The 21924-nt window shown below is 43.6% G+C and overlaps 1 protein-coding gene across 1 annotated transcript in view; it reads right to left on the bottom strand.

The window, feature by feature from the left end:
* Nucleotides 1-21924, bottom strand: part of ABCA4 (ATP binding cassette subfamily A member 4) — a 133598-nt gene that overhangs the window by 42676 nt on the left and 68998 nt on the right. Inside the window, exons 17-24 of the mRNA XM_043448860.1 lie at nt 17220-17285; nt 13845-13934; nt 12596-12770; nt 5655-5786; nt 4558-4697; nt 3933-4070; nt 2782-2975; nt 1618-1702 (exon numbers count right to left, since the gene is read on the bottom strand). Of these exons, the coding sequence (XP_043304795.1) occupies nt 1618-1702; nt 2782-2975; nt 3933-4070; nt 4558-4697; nt 5655-5786; nt 12596-12770; nt 13845-13934; nt 17220-17285 (1020 nt within the window). The remainder of the gene's footprint in view (nt 1-1617; nt 1703-2781; nt 2976-3932; nt 4071-4557; nt 4698-5654; nt 5787-12595; nt 12771-13844; nt 13935-17219; nt 17286-21924) is intronic.

Raw genomic sequence — 21924 nt, 5'->3', positions numbered from 1 at the left:
GGCAGGGCTTTCAGCGTCTGGCAAGGGGGTCTGCCAGTTTGTGTGGTTTGCGAGTCTGTATGAGTGGAAAGCCTCCCAAGGAGCTAATGGGAATTGAAATGATCTTCCTTCTCTTATTTGGGGCACAACAACTTACTGTGCTTCCTTCCCACTATTCACAGCATCCCTCTTCTATTCAAAGAAAATAAACCTTTATTTAGAAATAAAGTAATAGTTAAAAAATTTATCCCACCCTGCAGGCTGTTTCCATATTGACTTTGGGGGGTGTGTGTGTTTCACTTCAGTTGTGTCTGACTCTTTGCAACCCCATGGACTATAGCCTGCAAGGCTCCTCTGTTCATGGGATTCTCCAGGCAAGAATACTTGAGTGGGTTGCCATGCCCTCCTCCAGAGGATCTTCCCAATCGAGGGATCCAACCCATGCCTCTTATGTTTCCTGCTTTGGCAGGCAGGTTCTTTACCCCTAGAGCCACCTGGGAAGCCCCAGTAATTAAACATATTCATTTCAAAAAAATTGTTTGGAAAGCAGGGAGGGGCCTACAGCCAGGCAGACTAGGAAAAAGATACAGAAATGTTCTCAGAAGATATGTTCGTGTTCACCACAGGTTCTGTCAGCGCAAGAGAGGGTGAGAGAGTAAATATGATGCAACTCTGGGCATTTTCCCTCAGCTTTTAAGCATAGTGCATAAATACTGCCTTGTTTTCTTGTTTCAGATTTTAGTTAGAAAAATATCTGTGCTTAGGAAACTTTGTCTTTTCTTTAATAAGCAAATACTTTCCCCTTCATTAACTTGGACCAGCACATAGGTTTAGTTTTGTTCCTACTTAGGAATATGGGGAATATGGTGTTCCAATTGTGAGGACAACCCCCTCCCCCTCCCTTCTCTCTCACCCAGCACCCCCCACCCCCCACCCCAACCAGGGAAGGATGAGAGGCAGGCATTAGCAGAGAACAGAAAGAGCTTGGAGAATAGAAAGAGCTATTGACAAGCACTCTGGGGCCAGGAAGTCAGGTCCTATATCACGAGTGCTTCCACAGTGAGAGTCTCTGTTTTGCATCTTTCTGGAGGTGGAGGTGCCCCTTATAAGGTTTAACACACTGTATCTAATCCAAGGGAGAAGCACTCAAAATTAGGAAACTGAGAGAAAATCTGGGAGTGTAACAGGGCTATGCCTTAACCCACAGATTTGGCATCTACACCATGTAACCCGACTCTCTGGGGAAGTTCACTGTGAGGGCTGTGCATCGCCGAGGCTCACAGGGCTCCAGCTGGCACCTTTGGAAGACCTCCTCTCCAGACACTGAGGAAAGTGGCTTGGATCCAGGCAGGCGGACCCCAGAAATGCAAGCTTAGTATGGGCGAGGGCGAGGAGTAAACAAAGACTGGGTTCCTCATTAAAGGGAGAGGGCCTGTAAGCCCAGGACTTCAACTTTCTTTGGGAATGGAGGAGGAGACAAAAACTCAAAGAAGATGAGCAACTGCATGACCGTGAGCCTGAGAAGCACACAGACTGTTCTCTTTGCTCCCACTGAAATGCTCGACAGCTGGACACACCAACAATACCCGGAGATGATTGCCAGACCAGGACCAAGGTACCGCCTGCTTGAGTCCTTACCGTCCAAGACTTGTTCTGGAGTTACCGCCTCAGCACAGGCTGGACACCTGATGGAGAAGCCCTTAGACGCACAGCTGCAGGCCCCCTGCAACAGACGGACGTCAGTCATTTCTACAGCACCCCCCTGACGTCCCCCATGCCCACTGCTGTCACTGCCACGCTGCGTTTCTCACATCTCGTGTGCTCAGCACATTCTTCTTCACTGTTTTAATCTATTACTTCATCTGAGCATTCTGAGGGTGTGGCTGTCTGATTTTGTTCTGAGAGTGTGTGAATCAGGCACGGAGACAACACTGAAGGATTCCTTTGGCTTGTCATCACTTATGTGACAGCTGTAGGTCAGCCCATGCAAGACTTTCTGCTTCTCCCTCTCCAGGGATGCACACTGGGCTGTGGAAATCTACCCAGGACTGGAAAACCCAGAAGCAGCCAGACACCTAAACTACAGGGCTGAAGGTGTAAATAATGCTATAATACAATAAAACAAGCATGACAGGACAACTGGAAGGTGAGCAGCGCCTTTTTAGGAGCCCAAAGCACATTTATCATACTTTATCTCATTTATCTTTACCACATCCCCGGGAAACAGAGTGGGCAATTATCAGCTTCACTTTCTATGTGGAAAAAACCCAACAACAATGAGGAATTAAGGAATCTGCTTAAGGCGACACAGTCTGTTCACCTTGAAGCCCACACTTGAACCTGGGATTCTTGACATGCTGAGGTGGTTTCTGCTGGTTGGCATTTTTTCGCATCACTATTCTCAGGTTACAGTTACCAGGGAAGTTTTTTCTTAGCTTTCATTTGCCAATGAAATTTGGGTTTAATTAGCGAACATAAATGTTTGAATGAAAAAAGGAAGCTTGAATAACCACTGTCTTTTAAACAGTGTAACCTTGCAGAATAAGTCATTCCCTTCCTTCTATGTTGCACGAAACCACATGTGTAGTTTAGGATTCTGGCCTGTAATAATTTCAGGTCCTTTAAGCTAGTTGGTTAAAGCATTTCTGTAGGAGAGTTCAGAATGTTCTTTTATCAAAATCTACAAATGGTTCCAGAAACAAACAGGTCAGTTCTGCTGACTAGAGTCTGATTTGGGTAGAAGTGTCTGGAATGACGTTCTTTCTCACCCAGGACAGGCTCTTTCCCTGGACAGACACAAACCTCACAGCCTCTTCCTTGGCTCTGAATGGTCTTCATCTTGCGCACCAAGGTTAAGTAGAAGCCTGTGCCAAAGCAGTTCTTCAGAAACAGTGGGGTTCCAGAGCAGTAGAGCCGTCCTTGGGATATGATGGCAATGCGGTCCCCAAGGATGTCAGCCTCGTCCATGTGGTGAGTGGACATGATGATGGTTCTGCCTGCAAGGTCAGGGGTCAGGGGAATTATCAGGCAGGCCTGGGTATGGATGGGAGAAGGTGTATAGCAAACTCCATATTCCATGGGTTACAAAACTGGGAGTTAATAAATAAAAAGAAGTATTCTGCAATACAGTCTAGAATATTAGAATAAAAAATAACAATAGCTACGATTTTATAGCATCCTGATATTTTAAAGCACTATTTTATAGAGTATTTCTTCCTTAGTATAGGACCTGATGTGAATAAACCACTATGTATGGGACATATTTACCACTGTCAGTGAGTATCTATTGAGTTTATAGTATATTCTCTGGATCATTAAGTGCTACATTTTTCATCTCCGCAAAGAACACACACACAGACACACACACATACACACACACACTCACACTTACACTCTTTCCTACTAGATATGAGATGTCCTTAAAATAAAATGGTATTGAGGATTCCAGGAAGGCAGATACACCACAGGCTTAAACCACACCGTTACTTTTACGATGGCTCTGCTTGCTGTCTTGTCTGGGTTTGTGCATCTGGTTTCAGGTGCCATGACAGAGGAGGGACAGTCCCATTTTGAGATATTTCCATCCACAGCACTGAATATAGGCTCATCACCCTCACAGGGTGGTTTTTGTAGATAATTCGGGTCCCTTTGTCAAGGGGGAATTTTACTTAGAGCTGTTCCCATTGTTCCAGGCAGAAGGGTTTTGGGTTGAGAGAACTTTCTAGAGCATTTTGGGAAGCAGGCTGCTTCATCAGTAATTCCCTGCTTATATTTGGGGTAAAAAAAATCTCAGGAGGCTTCACCTGGAACTTAGACTCCCCAAGCCAGTGATAATGCCACATCTGAGTGTAGTAGTGGCTGTTACTACACTGAGTTGCAAGATGCCAGGTGTAAGAGAGTGGAGCGCACACATTCGGCCTCAGCGAGAGCACGTGATGTGCAGTGGCCATTACCTGAGCGATGCTTCAGGAGCAGGTCCCAGATCGAGCGACGTGAGTAGGGGTCCACCCCAGAGGTGGGCTCATCCAGAACCACCACCTTGGCATCTCCCACGAAGGCAATGGCCACGGACAGCTTCCTCTGCACGCCACCTAGACGGACAAGGTGGCGGGGTCACGGGAGCTGTGGACGATGTGAAGGAAGGGCCCAGGGCTGACCACATAAGGAAGGTACCTTAGATCCAGCAGCAGCTTCAAGCTGCCTCCTTAGATGTCCACAGTGTTCAGAACACTAGTGGTTCAGGCCTTATGATGCAGAACAGAAAATCCCTGCCTCCCAGGATCAGACCATGTGAAGACTGTTCCCACATTTTTAGTTCAAACACATAAACCTCAGGGCACATGCAGCCCCGGCTGCTGCAAGATAGTGTTCTATGTAGAAAGTAATCCAGAGGTTGGTTTCTCTTACATGCTCAGAATAACTTTATAGATTATTCCAACCCTTAGGAGCTCTCCTGTTACAAGTCTAAGAATATACATGCGCACACGCGCACACACACACACACACACATATACAAGGCCCCGTGCACTGGGAAACCATGGATTGGCCATCTGAAGCCCTTTTTCCGATACCAAGCACCTGATAGATCCTGGGCCTCTTCGTTCCTCTTGTGGTGGAGGCCTGTGTCCTCCAGCATGGCTTCCATCTCTAGCTGGGCCTCGTCCCAGGACCTCCCTTTCAGCTGTGCGTAGAACAGGATGTGTTCAGCCACAGTGAGGCTATGGGGATGGCGCAGTGAGAAACACAATGCACTCAGCATTTCCACTTGTAACAATTTACCTCATAGAGATAATTAAAGACGAGCACAGAGATTTAGCAGTCACAGTGCTCATCGTGGTGGTGTTCAAAACAGAAAAATGAGACAAGATACTGATCCTACCAAAATATCTGACAGCTTAAATAGCACATTATACAATGGAATAGTACCTATACATTAAAAATTATTTTATAGAAGAATACATAACAGCATGAAAAAATGATCATGATATCTTAGGTTTAAAAAAGCATTAAAATAGCAGGTTACTAAATGGTAAGCAGAGTTTTATTCTTTTATAATTTCAAATATATGTATAGCTATAGATGCATAAGAGAAAGGTTTGAAAAATTATATATCAAAGTGTTAACAGTGGTTTCCTATGGGTGGTAAAATTACAGGTGATTTTTAGTTTCAATCTATATTGCCTTCCTTCCTGTGATCTCTCCTTCCTTTATTCAATGACTACATATAATTTTTTATATAAGAAAAGTTTGGGAAAAAAAACAACTGAAAAGCTTCCTCAAAAGTCAGCTTTTAATGCCGGCTGAAGAGGAAAACAGGAGCCATGGTCCCCTCTGTGTGTCCCCTCATGGTCCCCTCATGGTCCCTGAGAACGACCAGACTTCTGGGCAAGTTCTAAGCAAGGGGCCCCAGGACCAGCCACCCTGACAGAGAGAAGGCAGCGCCGGCCTCCTGAGCAGGAAGACCTCAGCACTGAGCAGGAGAGGCACAGTCTCATGTTCTGAGGGCCCTTCTCAGTGCCAACAGGACAGAGGACCCCAACTGTGGGGGAAGCCACTGAAGAGTATGGCCTCTGGCCCCAGAGCCAGCATCCCTCAGCTGCGCTCTAGAGAACATGTTAGGGGAGGGCAGGGTGAGGTTAGGGCACCGGGAGGGTCTCGGTTCCTGTTCTGCTTACTGGTGGAACAGGATGTTGTGCTGTGGACACATGCCAAGGCTCTGCCGGATAGCATCCAGGTTGGTTTCAATGTCCTTTCCCCCAACAAGCACAGTCCCGGATGTCGGTGGCAACAGACCGGTCACGATGGATCTGCCAAAAGCAGGAGTCAGTGGCCGAGAGCCTGGCCTTTAGGAACACCTTAGGACAGCAGCCTCCATCCCAAGGTCAATGAGGACTCTCAGTAATTCTACCTGTGCCTTTCAGTTAAACCCAAACCATCACTAGCGGCAGGAACCAACAGTTTCCCAGATAGGGCTTAGCACCAGTGTGTACTCAAGACCCCCAGGAGGATGAGTACATCTGCCTTCCTTCTGGGCTTCTCTTACATCCCAGTACTCACAGGCAGGTGCCGATGGGCCTCTGGGATTTCCAGCTGCAGAATGCGCGCTTACAGCCAGAGATCCCTCCCTGACTCAGCCATCACAGCTCCTGGCGCTGTGGAGGCTCAGTTAAAGGTATTCAGCACATGGGTTGAGTTTTGCCTGATATCACCATCACAAAGTGCAAAGTCTTGGTGAGAAGCCCAAGCATTCAACAAGTATTTGTTAATTAGTTGATTGAACTCAGGCCTGGGAATTCTCACAACAATTTTGGATCCAAATTAAGAACAAGCCCATCAGCACCGTTAACTTATTTTTGTAAAATGGGAAATGATGACTCTCACTTCATGGGGTATTTTGTGAGGATTAAATACAATTATTGCCTCTAAAACGCTTAGAACAGTGCTAGCATAAAGGAAGAGTCAAAAAAGTTATACTACTTTTATTAAGCATTGTGTTCCAGCCCCCAGGTGATGCTGCGTTTCTCATGCATGAAGTAATATGGTTGTGTTCGGGGTCCTCTGACCATATTAGTTAACACGGAGAGAAATAAGATGGGTCAGTGCCGCTCCTCCCAGCTTTGTCCCTGAGTCAGATACAATCTCAGACTCTCTGAACTTGTCTGTTGATCAACCACTAGAGGGAAACAGAACCAAGTGGAATGGCACCAGCCCCACATTCCACTGGCACTGAACCCGCCCTCAGAGAACATTCCAATGCAGGGTGTACACGGCTGTTCCTTCCTGGGGCTCAGCAAAAAGCCGAAGGACTTGATGAGTGCATTCACATGGGTTCCCTGCCCCTTGAAAGGGCCGCCCCTGCTCTTCCTTGGGGAACTATAGTTGGCCATGTTCTCTTTACTGCAGATGGTGCCTGGGTCCCTTAGAAAAGTCAGGGGAGTGTCCTGAGCTGAGGCCTCCATGAAGAGCCTTCATCTTCCCTGAACTGGGTTTTCAGTTGCTCCCCTTTTTATTATTTTGGATCCAAAATTGTGGTGATAATTCCCAGGAATGGGTTCAATCAGTTAATTAACAAACACGTGCTAATGCTTGGGCTTCTCACCAAGACCCTGCCCTTTGTGATGGTGACATCAGACAAAACATGGGCCCATGTGCTGAATACCTTTAACTGAGCCCCTGGAGTGATGGGCTTCCTGGTGGCTCAGACAGTAAACAATCTTCCTGTCGTGTGGGAGACCGGGGTTCGAGCCCCTTGGTCAGGAAGATCCCCTGGAGACTGGAATGACTACCTACTCCAGTATTCTTACCTGGAGAAGCCCATGGACAGATGGGCCTGGTGGGCTATAGTCCATGGGGTTGCAATGAGTCGGACATGACCAAGCAACTAACACTTTCACTACAGCACCAGGAGCTGTGATGACTGAGTTGCAGAGGGATCTCTGGCTGTAAGTGAGCATTCTTTATGTATCCTTTTCTCCAGAGCTACCACCAACCCTCATAGGTAGGAAAAGGAATGCTCTTTGAAAGTAAGTAGTACTCTACAGGCTTCTCAGGTAATGCAAGTGGTTAAGAACCTGCCTGCCAATGCAGGAGACTTAACAGATGTGGGTTTGACCCCTGGGTTGGAAGATCCCCTAGAGAAGAGCATGGCAACCCATTCCAGTATTCTTGCCTGGAGAATCCCATGGGCAAAGAGCCTAGGAGGCTACATTCCATAGGGTCACACAGACTTGGACACGACTGAAACGACTAAGGCATTCAGAGGGTAGCCATCTATCAGAAGACCATGGAAACCAGATGTAAGGAATCCGCTCCATCATTGCCTTGGTTTGCACATGGACGGGCACATTATCCCTGTGTGGAGAAGTTGATGCTGTAACTTAGCCTCTAATGGGACTGGGGAATATTTTTCTCAGAAGAGTCACTGAGAAACCATGAGGGATATTTCTTAATGAGGGATAGAGAAAAATCTGGCAGTGTAAGATGGCAGAGTAGAAGGATGTGCGCTCATCTCCTCCTGCGAGAACTCCAAAACTACAACTCGCTGCTGAACAACTGTCGACTGGAGAATGTTGGATCCCACCAAAAAAAGATACCCCACGTCCAAGGGCAAAGGAGCAGCACCAGTAAGATGGCAGGAGGGGTGAAATCACGCTTAGAATCAAACCCCTTACTGGCCAGAGATGCTCAGAGGGCTCAAAAAACCCTTATGTGCACTAGGTCCCAGAGACCCCACAGAGACTGAGCCAGAACTGTGTTTGAGTGTCTCCTGCAAAGGTACAGGTGAGCAGTGGCCTGCCGCAGGGGGCAGGGGCTCTGGGTGCAGCAGAGTTGGGTATGGCATAAACCCTCTTGGAGGAGGTTGCCATTAACCCTGCCATAGAGCCCCCAGAACTTACACAGGACTGGGGAAACAGACTCTTAGAGGGCACAAACAGAACCTTATGTGCACCAGGACCCAGGAGAAAGGAGCAGTGACCACACAAGAGACTGACCCAGACTTGCCCGTGAGTGTCTGGGAGTCTCCAGCAGAGGCGTGGGTCAACAGTGGCCTGCTGCAGGGTTGGGGGCACTGAGACCTTGTATGGGACCTTTCGAAGAAGGTTTCCATTATCTTCATTACCTCCACCATAGTTTGGCCTCAGGTGAAACAACAGGGAGGGAACATAGCCCTCAACAGACAATTGGATTAAAGATTTACTGAGCATGGCCCTGCCCATCAGAACAAGACCCAGTTTTCCCCTCAGTCAGTCGCTCCCATCAGGAAACTTCCATAAGCCTCTTATCCTTATTCATCAGAGGGAAGACAGAATGAAAACCACAATCACAGAAAACAAGCCAAACTGATCACATGGACCACCGTCTTGTCTAACTCAATGCAACTATAAGCAATGCCATGTAGGGCCACCGAAGGTGGACGGGGCGTGGTGGAGAGTTCTGACAAAACATGGTCCACTGGAGAAGGGAACGGCAAACCACTTCAGTATTCCTGCCTTGAGAACCCCATGAACAGCATGAAAAGGCAAAAAGATAGGACACTGAAAGATGAACTCCCCAGGTCGGTAGGTGCCCAGTATGCTATGGGAGATCAGTGGAGAAATAACTCCAGAAAGAATGAAGAGATGGAGCCTAAACAAAAACAACACCCAGTTGTGGATGTGACTGGTGATGGAAGTAAAGTACAATGCTATAAAGAGCAATACTGCATAGGAACCTAGAATGTTAGGTCCATGAATCAAGGCAAATTGGAAGTGGTCAAACAGGAGATGGCAAGAGTGAACACTGACATTTTAGGAATCAGTGAACTAAAATGGACTGGAATGGGTGAATTTAACTCAGGTGACCATTATATCTACTGTAGGCAAGAATCCCTTAGAAGAAATGGAGTAGCCATCATAGTCAACAAAAGAGTCTGAAATGCAGTACTTGGATGCAATCTCAAAAATGACAGAATGATCTCTGTTCCTTTCTAAGGCAAACCATTCAATATCAGAGTAATCCAAGTCTGTGCCCCAACCAGCAATCCCGAAGAAGCTGAAGTTGAACGGTTCTATGAAGACCTACAAGATCTTCTAGAACTAACACCACAAAAGATGTCCTTTTTTATTATAGGGGACTGGAATGCAAAAGTAGGAAGTCAAGAAATACCTGGAGTAACAGGCAAATTTGGCCTTGGAGTACAAAATGAAGCAGGTCAAAGTCTAAGAGAGTTTTGCCAAGAGAACACACTGGTCATAGCAAACACCTTCTTCCAACAACACAAGAGGAGGCTCTACACATGGACATCACCAGATGGTCAACAGTGAAATCAGATTGATTATATTCTTTGCAGCCAAAGATGGAGAAGCTCTATACAGTCAGCAAAAACAAGACCGGGAGCTGACTGTGGCTCAGATCATGAACTCCTTATTGCCAAATTCAGACTTAAACTGAAGAAAGTAGGGAAAACCACTAGACCATTCATGTATGATCTAAATCAAATCCCTTATGATTATACAGTGGAAGTAACAAATAGATTCAAGGGATTAGATCTGATAGACACAGTGTCTGAAGAACTATGGGTAGAGGTTTGTGACAGTGTACAGGAGGCAGTGATCAAGACCATCCCCAAGAAAAAGAAATGGAAAAAGGCAAAATGGTTGCCTGAGGAGGCCTAACAAATAGCTGAGAAGAAAACAGAAACTAAAGGCAAAGGAGAAAAGGAAAGATATACACATTTGAATGCAGAGTTCCAAAGAATAGCAAAGAGAGATAAAAAAGCCTTCCTCAGGGATCAGTGCAAAGAAATAGAGGGAAACAATAGAATGGGAAAGACTAGAGATCTCCTCAAGAAAATTAGATACCAAGGGAACACTTCATGCAAAGATGGGCACAATAAAGGACAGAAATCGTAGGGGCCTAACAGAAGCAGAAGATATTAAGAAGAGGTGGCAAGAATACACAGAAGAACTATACAAAAAAGATCTTCATGATCCAGATAAACACAATGGTGTGATCACTGGAATGCAAAGTCAAGTGAGCCTTAGGAAGCATCACTACAAACAAAGCTAGTGGAGGTGATGTAATTCCAGTTGAGCTATTTTAAATCCTAAAAGATGATGCTGTGAAAGTGCTGCACTCAATGTGATAGCAAATATGGAAAACTCAGCAGTGGCCACAGGACTGGAAAAGGTCAGTTTTCATTCCAATCCCAAAGAAAGACAAAGCCAAAGAATGTTCAACCTACTGCACAATTGCACTCATCTCACACACTACTAAAGTTACGCTCAAAATTCTCCAAGCTAGTCTTCCAGATGTTCAAACTAGATTTAGAAAAGGCAGAGGAACCAGAGACCAACAGCCAACATTCACTGGATCATCAAAAAAGCAAGAGAGTTCCAGAAAAACATCTATTTCTGCTTTATTGACTATGCCAAAGCCTTCGACTTTGTGGATTACAACAAACTGTGGGAAATTCTTAAAGAGATGGGAATACCAGACCACCTGACCTGCCTCCTGAGAAATCTGTATGCAGGTCAAGAGGTAACAGAACTGGACATGGAACAACAGACTGGTACCAAATAGGAGAAGGAGTATGTCAAGGCTGTATATTGTCACCCTGCTTATTTAACATATGCAGAGTACATCATGTGAAATGCCAGACTGGATGAAGCACAAGCTGGAATCAAGATTGCTGGGAGAAATATCAGTAACCTCAGATATGCAGATGACACCACCCTTATGGCAGAAAGCGAAGAAGAGCTAAAGAGCCTCTTGATGAAAGTGAAAGAGGAGAGTGAAAAAGTTGGCTTAAAGCTCAACATTCAGAAAACTAAGATCATGGCATCTGGTCCCATCACCTCATGGCAAATAGATGGGGAAAAAAGGAAACAGTGAGAGGATTTATTTTTCTGGGTTCCAAAATCACTGCAGATGGTGACTGCTACCATGAAATTGAAAGATGCTTGCTCCTTGGAAGAAAAGTTATGAACAATCTAGACAGCATATTAAAAAGCATATTACTCTGCCAACTAAGGTCTGTCTAGTCAAAGCTGTGGTTTTTCCAGTAGTCATGTATGGATGTGAAAGTTGGACTATAAAGAAAGTTGAGAACTGAAGAATTGATGCTTTTGAACTGTGGTGTTGGAGAAGACTCTTGAGAGTCCCTTGAACTGCAAGGAGATCCAACCAATTCATCCTAAAGGGAAATCAGTCCTGAATATTCATTGGAACACCTGATGCTGAAGATGAAACTCTGATACTTTGGCCACCTGATGCAAAGAACTGACTCATTGGAAAAGACCCTGTGCTGGGAAAGATTGAAGGCACGAGGAGAAGGGGACAACAGAGGATGAGATGGTTGGATGGCATCATCAACTCGATGGATGTGAGTTTGAGCAAGCTCCGGGAGTTGGTGATGGACAGGGAAGCCTGGTGTCCTGCAGTCCATGGGGCTGCAAAGAGTCAGACTCGACTAAGTGACTGAATTGAACCAAAATGACTTAGCATGCAAGATGGAGGGCATGTGATGGTAGTGGTCATGACTTTATCACCACCATCATGATAGAAATGCTGGGGATGTTGGGGATAGGGGGACCAGCTCACAGCATCAAAGACAAGAGACGATCTGGTTCTTGCACACATGGAATCTCCACAACTTGGTTTCCTTGGAAAGTCGCTTCGGCTTTCTGGATGTCCCCTTCCTTGGCACCAAGGGGGCAATGAACTTACTACTCCACCTCTCTCCAACTTCATGATCTAATAAAATGATAAATGTGAGCAAGCTTTGAAAACTGCAGTATACTTTACACTTTTCTGGGACACACTTATATAGAACACATTTTTCTCACTAAACTTCTGTGGGAAAGAATGAGAAGTTGCTTAATCATGTCCGACTCTTTGCAAACCCGTGGACTATAGCCTGCCAGGCTCCTCTGTCCATGGGATTCTCCAGGCAGGAATATTGGAGAGGGCTGCCATTTTCTTCTTCAGGAGATCTTCCCGACCCAGGGCTTGAACCCGGGTCTCCCACACTGCAGGCAGCCTCTTTACCTGAGCCACCAGGGAAGCCCTGGAGTGAGAAAGAATAGACTGAAGCTAACAGAGGAAGAAGAGACCCAGAAAATGACCAAAGACTTACAAGGTAGTGGTTTTCCCTGCTCCATTGTGACCGAGGAATGCGGTAATCTGACTTTCGTAGAAGGTTATGTTCAGACGGTCCACGGCTGGCCTGCCATAGGGCTCAAATATCTTCACTAGATTCTTCACACATACTCCGGGAACCAAGCCTGGAAGCTCACGTTCAAAGAAGCAGTCTTGTTGGAAAAAATGAACATGATGTCACAATGCCTTCATGTACACACAACCCAAGGTTCCTTGTTGAGACCATTGTCTTTTGTACTTATGGCTTTAACTATAACTTTATAACAGTGACTACAGAATAATAATGGTAATAATAGTGTCTAACATTTGTTGAGCTGTTACTCTGTGCCAGGCATTGTTTCAAGTGCTTTGTATGGATTTCCTCATTTCACCCTTAAAACAGTCTTAGGGGAACAGATATTACCGTGCCATTTCTACAGATGAGGAAACCTAAGACACAGAGATATCAAGAGTCCAATCAAGGTCACATGGTTTATGAGTGGCTGGACCTTCTCCCAAAACATCAGGTGAGGTCCAGAGGCCATGCTGCCTCTCTGCACCCAGGGTGACAACAGCAGAGCATTGAATCCACAGAGAAATTCTAGAGAAATCCCTGTGCTTAAGGAATGAAGAACATGGTGCAGGTGGGGGAACCGGGACAGAACTGGTTCAAGAGGGAAGGTAAGGGAGGTAAAGGCCAAGAGAACACTTGCAAACTTGGTGTATGAATTGAGGAATTATTAAGTAACTTCCAGGGTCAGGAAAGGCTTTTGATGGCTTGAATGAATGGACCTCTAGATTTGTAAATCACAGATGAAGTGTAGTCAGCTCCTCTAGACTCTTTCCCCCTGTGCACAGGAGCATTTATTTTTGTCTTTCCTTATAGCTCATATCCGCTTGAAGTTCCAGTGACCCAAGTTATTGTTCTTGCTAAATCCTCGGAAGTCAGCACATTTGTGCAAATCACTGGGGGTTTGCCTAACAAGGGCACAAACACACCATATACTTGGGATTTGCTTTCTCCAGGAAATATGTGTTAATGTCTGGCTGGACCATTCATTCCACACATGGGCAGCTGGACCCTAGAGAAGGTATCAGGTTTAACCCCTGTCAAGAGAGACAGTCAGCTTCCTGAGTTCCATTTCACCCCACTCATGAGCTGTTCTGCTCTTGCCCTTTGCAGTATTCTGAACCTTCTCTTGCCTCTGTTCTGCATTCTTTATTGAGGGTTTTTTTTTTTTTTTTACCATTTATCCCTTCTGGGTGTTCTGGGTCCTCCATTTCCTCTGTTATGGGTTCTGTCTTTTCCCAGGCTCTTTCTTCTCTGGTTGAACACCCTGCACAAACCAGAAGCCACTGTTACTCTCCTGGTAAAGGCTGAGAATCAGGAAAGACAGGAAACAAGAGAAGAAGAGGGGATCAGAGTCTCCTACCATAGCTGGAAAGCACAGTTCCCTCAGAAGGTCAGGTGGACATTGCCAGGACCAGCCACGAGGAGGGCTCTGCCAACCTCTGACCTGTGGGGCTGTGAAGTTCCAACAGGTTCTGGGGAGAGGGGTTGCCTCCCAGAGGTCTGATTTGGCAACCGCTGGTGAGCACAGAGGGACTTTTGTGCTAGGAGTTTCACTTATCCTCAGGTGGAGCCCACAATGTCAGAAATTGTGATTAAAAAAAAAAATTAAAATCAGGATTGACTTTAAAATGGGTTAATTTTTTTCAGCTCACTAACTGTACTTTTCACTCCAATCCAAAACATGTCAAAATCATGGTGAATCTTCAGTAAAATTCCATTCAAGCTGATATGATGGGCAGGCAGACTGAGACATTGTTTACCTGAGAAATCTATCTATACTTTTGTGGGCATTCAAGTATTTGGGGATTAACACCAGGGTTGAGCCTGGCTGTCGTACAGGCTTGCACAAATTGTGGTGTAAACACTCACACACATATTCTCACACTCACACATACTCTGACACACACAACACCCATACCCCTAGCCCTCACAGAGGCACTTTTTGTAAACTTTACATTTGGTTTCAAAGGACAAATAGATAACTAATGATGAGAACAGATTATATAGCACAGGGAACTCTACTCAATGCTCTGTGGTAATTTAAACGGGAAGGAAATCCAAGGAAGAAGGGATATATATACATGTGGCAGACTTGCTTTGCTGTACTTAGAAACGAACACAACACTGTAGAACAACTATTCTCCAATACAAAAAATAAATTCATTAACTGAAAAAAAAAAGGACATCACAACATCCTGAAAGGGGAAGAGAAGCAGAAAAACAAGCCAGACAGAGAAGAAAGCAGAGGCAGGAGGAAACCATTGTTGCCAAGCATCTAAAGGCTCTGGCTACAAGTGCACATACATGAGCAGGGTGAATGTTCTAATGCTGCAGTCAGCCAAGGCCTCTTCTGTCCACACTGCTGTCTGTAGATCGCAGGCTGTGTGGTGGAGTGACACATACTGGGCCCTGGTCAGGGACCGGCCCCCTCTGGTACTTCTGTTTTCTGAAGGACTTTTAAATCTATTGCCCACAATCCCTTTGACCACTTTACTAGCCATCATACTGCATTAAATGTATAATAATAAAATAGCAGGAGAAAATATTCTCCTAGTCACCGGATTGAGTTCCTTGCCAGGAAATGCATGTCCCAATTCCAGATTTTGTCCAAAATGGCCAACAGGAACTGGGTTAGACATTAGATGTCTCTTGGGCTCCATGTTTTCATCTGTGAAAGGAGGGGATTAGGTGGAAAAACTCAGCTCTTTTCTAATTTTAGAGAAATTTAGGAATCTATTTCAGTCTAGCCTGTGAGACAGGTGAAAAATATTTAGCTTCTGTTGGCAAAAATACATGTGACTCATTTTTGAAGGAGCACATTTGTCTTAAGATTTTCCTTTTTAGAGGCAGCCTATCTGTTGAGATTATAGAGGGAAAAACCAGCCCACAAAGTCCTGATACTCACTGAAATTAGAAACATTTCATGAACAGACTTCTGTGTTGAAAATTCCCATTTATGATAGGTTATAACTCTATTATAGTAGAAATTTAGAAGTTTACTAGATAGACAAGAAAGCCAGACAAGGCAACATAATGGAGGGGGGGAAAACACTGAGCTGTTGAAATGTTGTTTGTTTGAATCATTAAAAAAAAGGCAACCCCCACTGCAAACCTTTTAAAGGTCCTAGACTAATCCCCTAGAGAAAACAAACATCTATCTTAGCACTTAAAGGCTAAATCCTGGCCCAGGCCCAGTAATACAAAGTAAAGAGCAAGTAGGTAAAGAACAAACAGATTGGAAAGCATCTCCTTTGCTTCCAGAGACTCCTAGCTCCAGGGGTGCACCCACTCTCAGCTCTGGAATTTCTCTATCTCCTCATCCCTCACAGGAGTCTATAGTCCACAGCTCCCCTCTCTACCCCCTACTTCTAGAACTCTCCCTGGGCTTCTGTCCTGTTCAGGAAGAAAGGTAAATTTTACCTATGATGCATTCTGGGCAAATGTCCTTTTAACCCTCTTTCCCAATCACAAGAAAGACCAACACTAAGGGAATCTGGGAGTCTGCCCCAGCCTCTGGATGCCAGGAAAATAAACTTATTGCTTTGGGAAAATAAATTTATTTATATTTGAAAAAGTGGGGAGGAATAAAAAAACACACGAGGGGACACAGCAGAAGATGGATTCCTTTGTGATTTTCTAGATCTGTCTGCTTTATTTTTTTAAATTAATTTATTTATTTTAATTGGAGGTTAATTACATTACAATATTGTGGCGGTTTTTGCCGTACATTGATCTGAATCAGCCACAGGTGTACATGTGTTCCCTGGTCCTGAACCCCCCTCCTACGCCTTCCCCACCCCATCCCTCTGGGTTGTCCTAGTGTACCGGCTTTGAGTGCCCTGTTTCATGCATTGAACTTGAACTGGTTATCTGTTTCACATATGGTAATACACATGCTTCAATGCTATTCTCTCAAATCATCCCACCCTGGCCTTCTCCCACAGAGTCCAAACGTCTGTTCTTTATATCTGTGTCTGTTTTGCTGTCTTGTACATAAGGTTGTCGTTACCATCTTTCTAAATCCCACATATATGCATTAATATACTGTATTGGTGTTTTTCTTTCTGACTTACTTCACTCTGTATAATAGGCTCCTGTTTCATTCACCTCATTAGAAAAAACTGACTCAAATGTGTTCTTTTTAATAGCTGAGTAATATTTCATTGTGTATATATACCACAACTTTCATTTCCAGATTCTCTAGATCTGTTTGCTTTAAATTGAGAAGTTGCAAACCTCGTTTGCACCCTCAAGTGGTCTGGCTTTCTTTTAAGCGTGTACTTTAATCCACTGGGCACAACCAGGATGCAAAGGCTTATCAATGCTCAGCCATCACCCTGGTCCAGTCACTCACAAAATAGGGGTTCCCAGAGGCCGTGATGATGCACCAAGGAACAGAGCCCGCAGCAGACAGCTAACTAATCAGGAATCTCACACTTCATGTAAGAACCACCTCTACAATGCACACATATCTCATACAGAACCAAAGGAGTTAATTTCAAACATTTATTTTTCTTTCTTAATTAAAAAAAAAATTTAAACAACTCACCTTCACCACCTAGCCAGTAAGACTCTTGTAGAAGGAAGTACCAAGGAAGTGGGGTTCCATAGTCCCCTAAAGATAGATAGGCAAATAAAGAGAAAAAGTCTAAGCAGTTCAATCTTACCATTGTTCTATAAGATCTAGAATTTATCTACCTGTACCTCAGGTTGTAACTATATATATTTATAGTTCATAAGCATTACATGGCTATCCGCATGCTTCCTCTAAGACTACTACTTCTAATATGCTTCAATTCAAAAGGTCATGTTTCAGGGGTGAAATCAGCAACACTAAGACTGATGATCTTAGCTAACATGAGTTTTCCAAGAAACCATTTAATTAAAGAATCTAAGCATGCTCTTTTCAACAGTTACCAGATAATAATAGTGATGATAATCATTAACATTTGTTGAATGTTCTTTCTGTGTCAAACATAACTGTGAGCCCCTTCAATGTGCTAAATAATTTAATCAATGTGCTAAATGACACAAAGGGATAGGTAGTATTACTATTCTTGTGGATAAGGAAATTAAGGCACATGGAATTTGAAGCTTCTGTCCAATGTCACAGCTAATTTAATAGAGGTGTAAGAATTCCAACACTGGTAGTCTGGTTCTAATACCACTGATCTTTTAAAAAAAAATTAATTATTTTTGGCTGCGCTGGTTCTTTACTGCTGCATGGGCTTTTCTCTAGTTGCAGTGAGTGGGGGCTACTCTCTAGTTGTGGTGCATGGGCTTCTCATTGCGGGGGCTGCTCTTGTTGCAAAACACAGGCTCTGGAGCTCACAGCCTCCAGGGGTTGCAGTCTGTGGGCTCAGTAATTTCAGCTCCCAGGCTCCAGAGCAAAGGCTCAATAGTTTTGGCACATGAGTTTAGTTGTTGTATGGCATGTGGGATCTTCCTGGACCAGGGATCAAACCTGTGTCTCCTACATTGGCAGGTGGATTCTTCATCATTGAGCTACCAGGGAAGCCCAACACCACTAATCTTAACCATACCATCCTACTGGATCCACTTGAGTTTCAAAGAATAAACTACCAAGTTTCTAGTCCAGTTCTCTTAGCTTGCTGCCTATAAATGTTGATTTTGTGAGAATATTATCTTTGCTTATTTAATAGTTACCCTATGCTTTATGGCAATGCTAGACTGTAATCCCTCAAGGACAGGCTTGTGTCAGTTTTTTCCACTCCTTCTTTTCTGAGTACCTGTGCTACTGAGCCTAATACACTGGTGCTGCTTAGTACATAGTGGTTGAACACATTAAAGCTTTAGCTTGGCTAAAAGAAAGCTCTTGAAATATGCACAAATTTTATTTTCAATCTAATTAATTTTCGTTTATTATACCTCTCTCTAATGGCCAAGTGAGATGGAAATAATGGAGGCTGAGAAAGTCAAGTATATTTCTTTGAATTCACTGTTATAAAGTTGAATTATGTCCATTGACTCTCTCTTCCCCCCAAATGAGATATATTGCAGTGTGTATAGAATACAAAGTAATACTTGATCTTTGTCCACAGTTCCTGGTACAGAGCTCTTAAAACCTTTGGAGTGTTCAGAATGATAGTAGTGCCCTTGTTATTCATCAGTTCAGTTCAGTTGCTCAGTTGTGTCCAACTCTTTGTGACCCCATGGACTGCAGCACACCAGGCTTCCCTGTCCATCACCAACTCCCCGAGCTTGCTCAAACTCATGTCCATCAAGTCAGTGATACCATACAACCATCTCATCCTCTGTCGTCCCCTTCTCTTCCTGCCTTCAGTCTTTACCAGCATCATGGTCTTTTCCAATGAACCAGTTCTTTGCATCAGGTGGCCAAAGTATTGGAGCTTCAGCTTAAGCATCAGTCCTTCTAATGAATATTCAGGACTGATTTCCTTTAGGATGGACCGGTTTGATCTCCTTGCAGTCCAAGGGACTCTCAAGAGTCTTTTCCAACACCACAGTTCAAAAGCATCAATTCTTTGGTGCTCAGAGATTTTTGTGTATGGAATTTGTATCCTGTAATTTTACTGAATTTTTAAATTAGTTCTAACAGGTTTTTTTTTTTGATGGAGTCTTTAGAGTTTTCTATACCTAAAATAATGTCATCTACAAATGTTACTATGTATAAATGTACCTCTTTTCTGATTTGGATGTGTTTAATTTCTTTTTCTTGTCTGACTGCTGTGGCTAGGACTTCCAATATTATGATGAATACAAGTAGCAAATGGGTGTTGGGTTCTGAGATCCCTCCTGGTTGTGGATCACTGTGCCAAGGGTGGGGGTTATGGTGAAACTGTGTCTTAGACTCCCCTACCTGCTTTGCCTGATGTGTAGTTATCACTCAGCCGGACTTTAGGTTTTTTTTAAAAGAGGACATGGTTCCATATGAAGCTGAAGACTCAGTTCTCTATGAGGGAAGGTGAGTTCAGCATCTTCTTACACTGACATCTTCTGAAGAATTTGAAGAGAGAATTGATACCACGTGACCTAGATTCCGAAAGGATCTCTCTGAACACAGTGTGGAGAACAGACTGGTAAGAGATGATGATGGAAGGAGGAGGCTTGGACTGAGAAGGTTGTGTAGAGGTGGTGACAATGGATCAGATTCGGAATCTATTTCTAAAGGTGAGTCAAGCATTCACTGATGGATTTTTGGTTCCTGGATTTAAGATTTAAATATGGGTTCTGAGAGTTCAAGCTGAAAGACTTCAGAAAGAATAAGATTTTGAAAAAATTGAAGTATAGTTGATATAAAATGTTGTATTAGGTTTGGTAGAATTACTTTGCTGTACACCATACCTATTCCTTTTTTAGATTCTTTCCCATTATAGGTTGTTATAAGATATTGAATATAGTTCCCTGTGCTGTACAGCAGGTCTCCGTTGTTTATCTACATTATATATAGTACTGTGTATATGTTAATCACAAACTCCTAATTTATCCCCCCTACCCTGCTATTGGAGAAGGCAATGGCAACCCACTCCAGTACTCTTGCCTGGAAAATCCCATGGATGGAGGAGTCTGGTAGGCTGCAGTCCATGGGGTCACTAAGAGTCGGACACGACTGAGCGACTTCATTTTCACTTTTCACTTTCATGCATTGGAGAAGGAAATGGCAACCCACTCCAGTGTTCTTGCCTGGAGACGGGGGATCCTGGTGGGCTGCCGTCTATGGGGTTGCACAGAGTCGGACACGACTGATGCGACTTAGCAGCAGCAGCAACAACTCTGCTATCACCTTTAGTAACCATAAGTTCATTTTCTTTTTTTTCTTCTTTTTAAAAATATTTATTTATATTTATTTATTTTGCTGCTCTAGGTCTTTGTTGTGGCATGCAGGATCTTCAGTCTTCATTCTAACATGTGGGATGCAGGACCTATTTTTCTAGTTGTGGTGTGTGGGATCTGGTTCCTGGACCAGGGATTGAACCCAGGCCCCCTGCATTGGGAGTGCAAATTCTTAGTTCCTGGACCATCAGGAAAGTCTCTATAAGTTTCTTTTCCATGTCTGTGAGTCTTTCTCTTTTGTAAATAACAAAACATTTGCACCATGTTTTTAGATTCCACATATAAGTGACATCATGTGATTTCTGTCTTTCTGTATCTGACTTACTTCACTCAGTTTGACAATATCTAGGTGCACCCACATCACTGCAAATGGCATTATTTCATTCTTTTTAAGGCTGAGTAGTATTCCATTGTATATATATTCTTTATCCATTCCTCTGTCAGTGGACACATAGTTTGCTTCTATTCCTTGGTTATTATAAATAGTGCTGCTTTGAATATTCGGGTGCATGTATCTTTTCAAATTACAGTTTTCTCTGGATATATGCCCAGGAATGAGATGAATTATATGGCAGCTCTATTTTTAATTTTTTTAAGGAACCTCCAGACTACCTTCCATAGTGGCTGTATGAATTTACATTCCCACCAATAGTATAGGAGGGTTCCCTTTTCTCCACACCCTCTCCAGCATTTGTTATTTGCAGACTTATTAATGATGGCCATTCTAACTAGTACCTCACTATATTTTTGATTTGCATTTCTTTAATAGTTAGCAGTGTTGAGCATCTTTTCATGAGCTCATTGATCATCTGTATGTCTTCTTTGAATAAATGTCTATTCTTCTTTGAATAAATGTCTTCTGCCCATTTTTTGATTTGGTTGTTGTTTTTTGCTGTTGAGTTGTGTAAGCTGTTTGTATGTTTTGGAAATTAATCCCTTGCCTATTGCATTGTTTGCAATCATTTTCTTCCAGTCCATAGACTGTCTTTTTGCTTTATGCCTTTTTTGCTGTGCAAAATCTAAGAAGTTTGATTATGTTCCATTTGTTTATTTTTGCTTTTATTTCTTTTGCCTTAGGAGACTGACCTGGGAAAGCATTTCTATAATTTATGTTCAAGAGTGTTTTGCCTATATCCCTTTCTAGGAGTTTTATGGTATCATGTCTTATATTTTAAGTCTTTAAACCATTTTGAGTTTATTTTTGTGTTAAAGGTGAGGCTGTGTTCTAATTTCATTGATTTACATGTAGCTGTCCAGTTTTCCCAACATCACTTGCTAAAGAGACTGTATTTTCTCTATTGTATATCCTTACCTCCTTTACCAAAGATTAATTGGGTGTAGGTGTGTGGATTTAATCATGGGCTCTATATTCTGTTTCACTGATCCATTTGTCTGTTTTTGCTCCAATACCATGCTGTTTTGATTCCTATAGTTTTGTA

The sequence above is a fragment of the Cervus canadensis genome, chromosome 2, assembly GCF_019320065.1.
Source record: "Cervus canadensis isolate Bull #8, Minnesota chromosome 2, ASM1932006v1, whole genome shotgun sequence".
Classification (NCBI taxonomy): domain Eukaryota; kingdom Metazoa; phylum Chordata; class Mammalia; order Artiodactyla; family Cervidae; genus Cervus; species Cervus canadensis.
The sequence above is the reverse complement of the archived record's forward strand: the minus strand, read 5'-3'. Positions and strand labels throughout refer to the sequence as shown.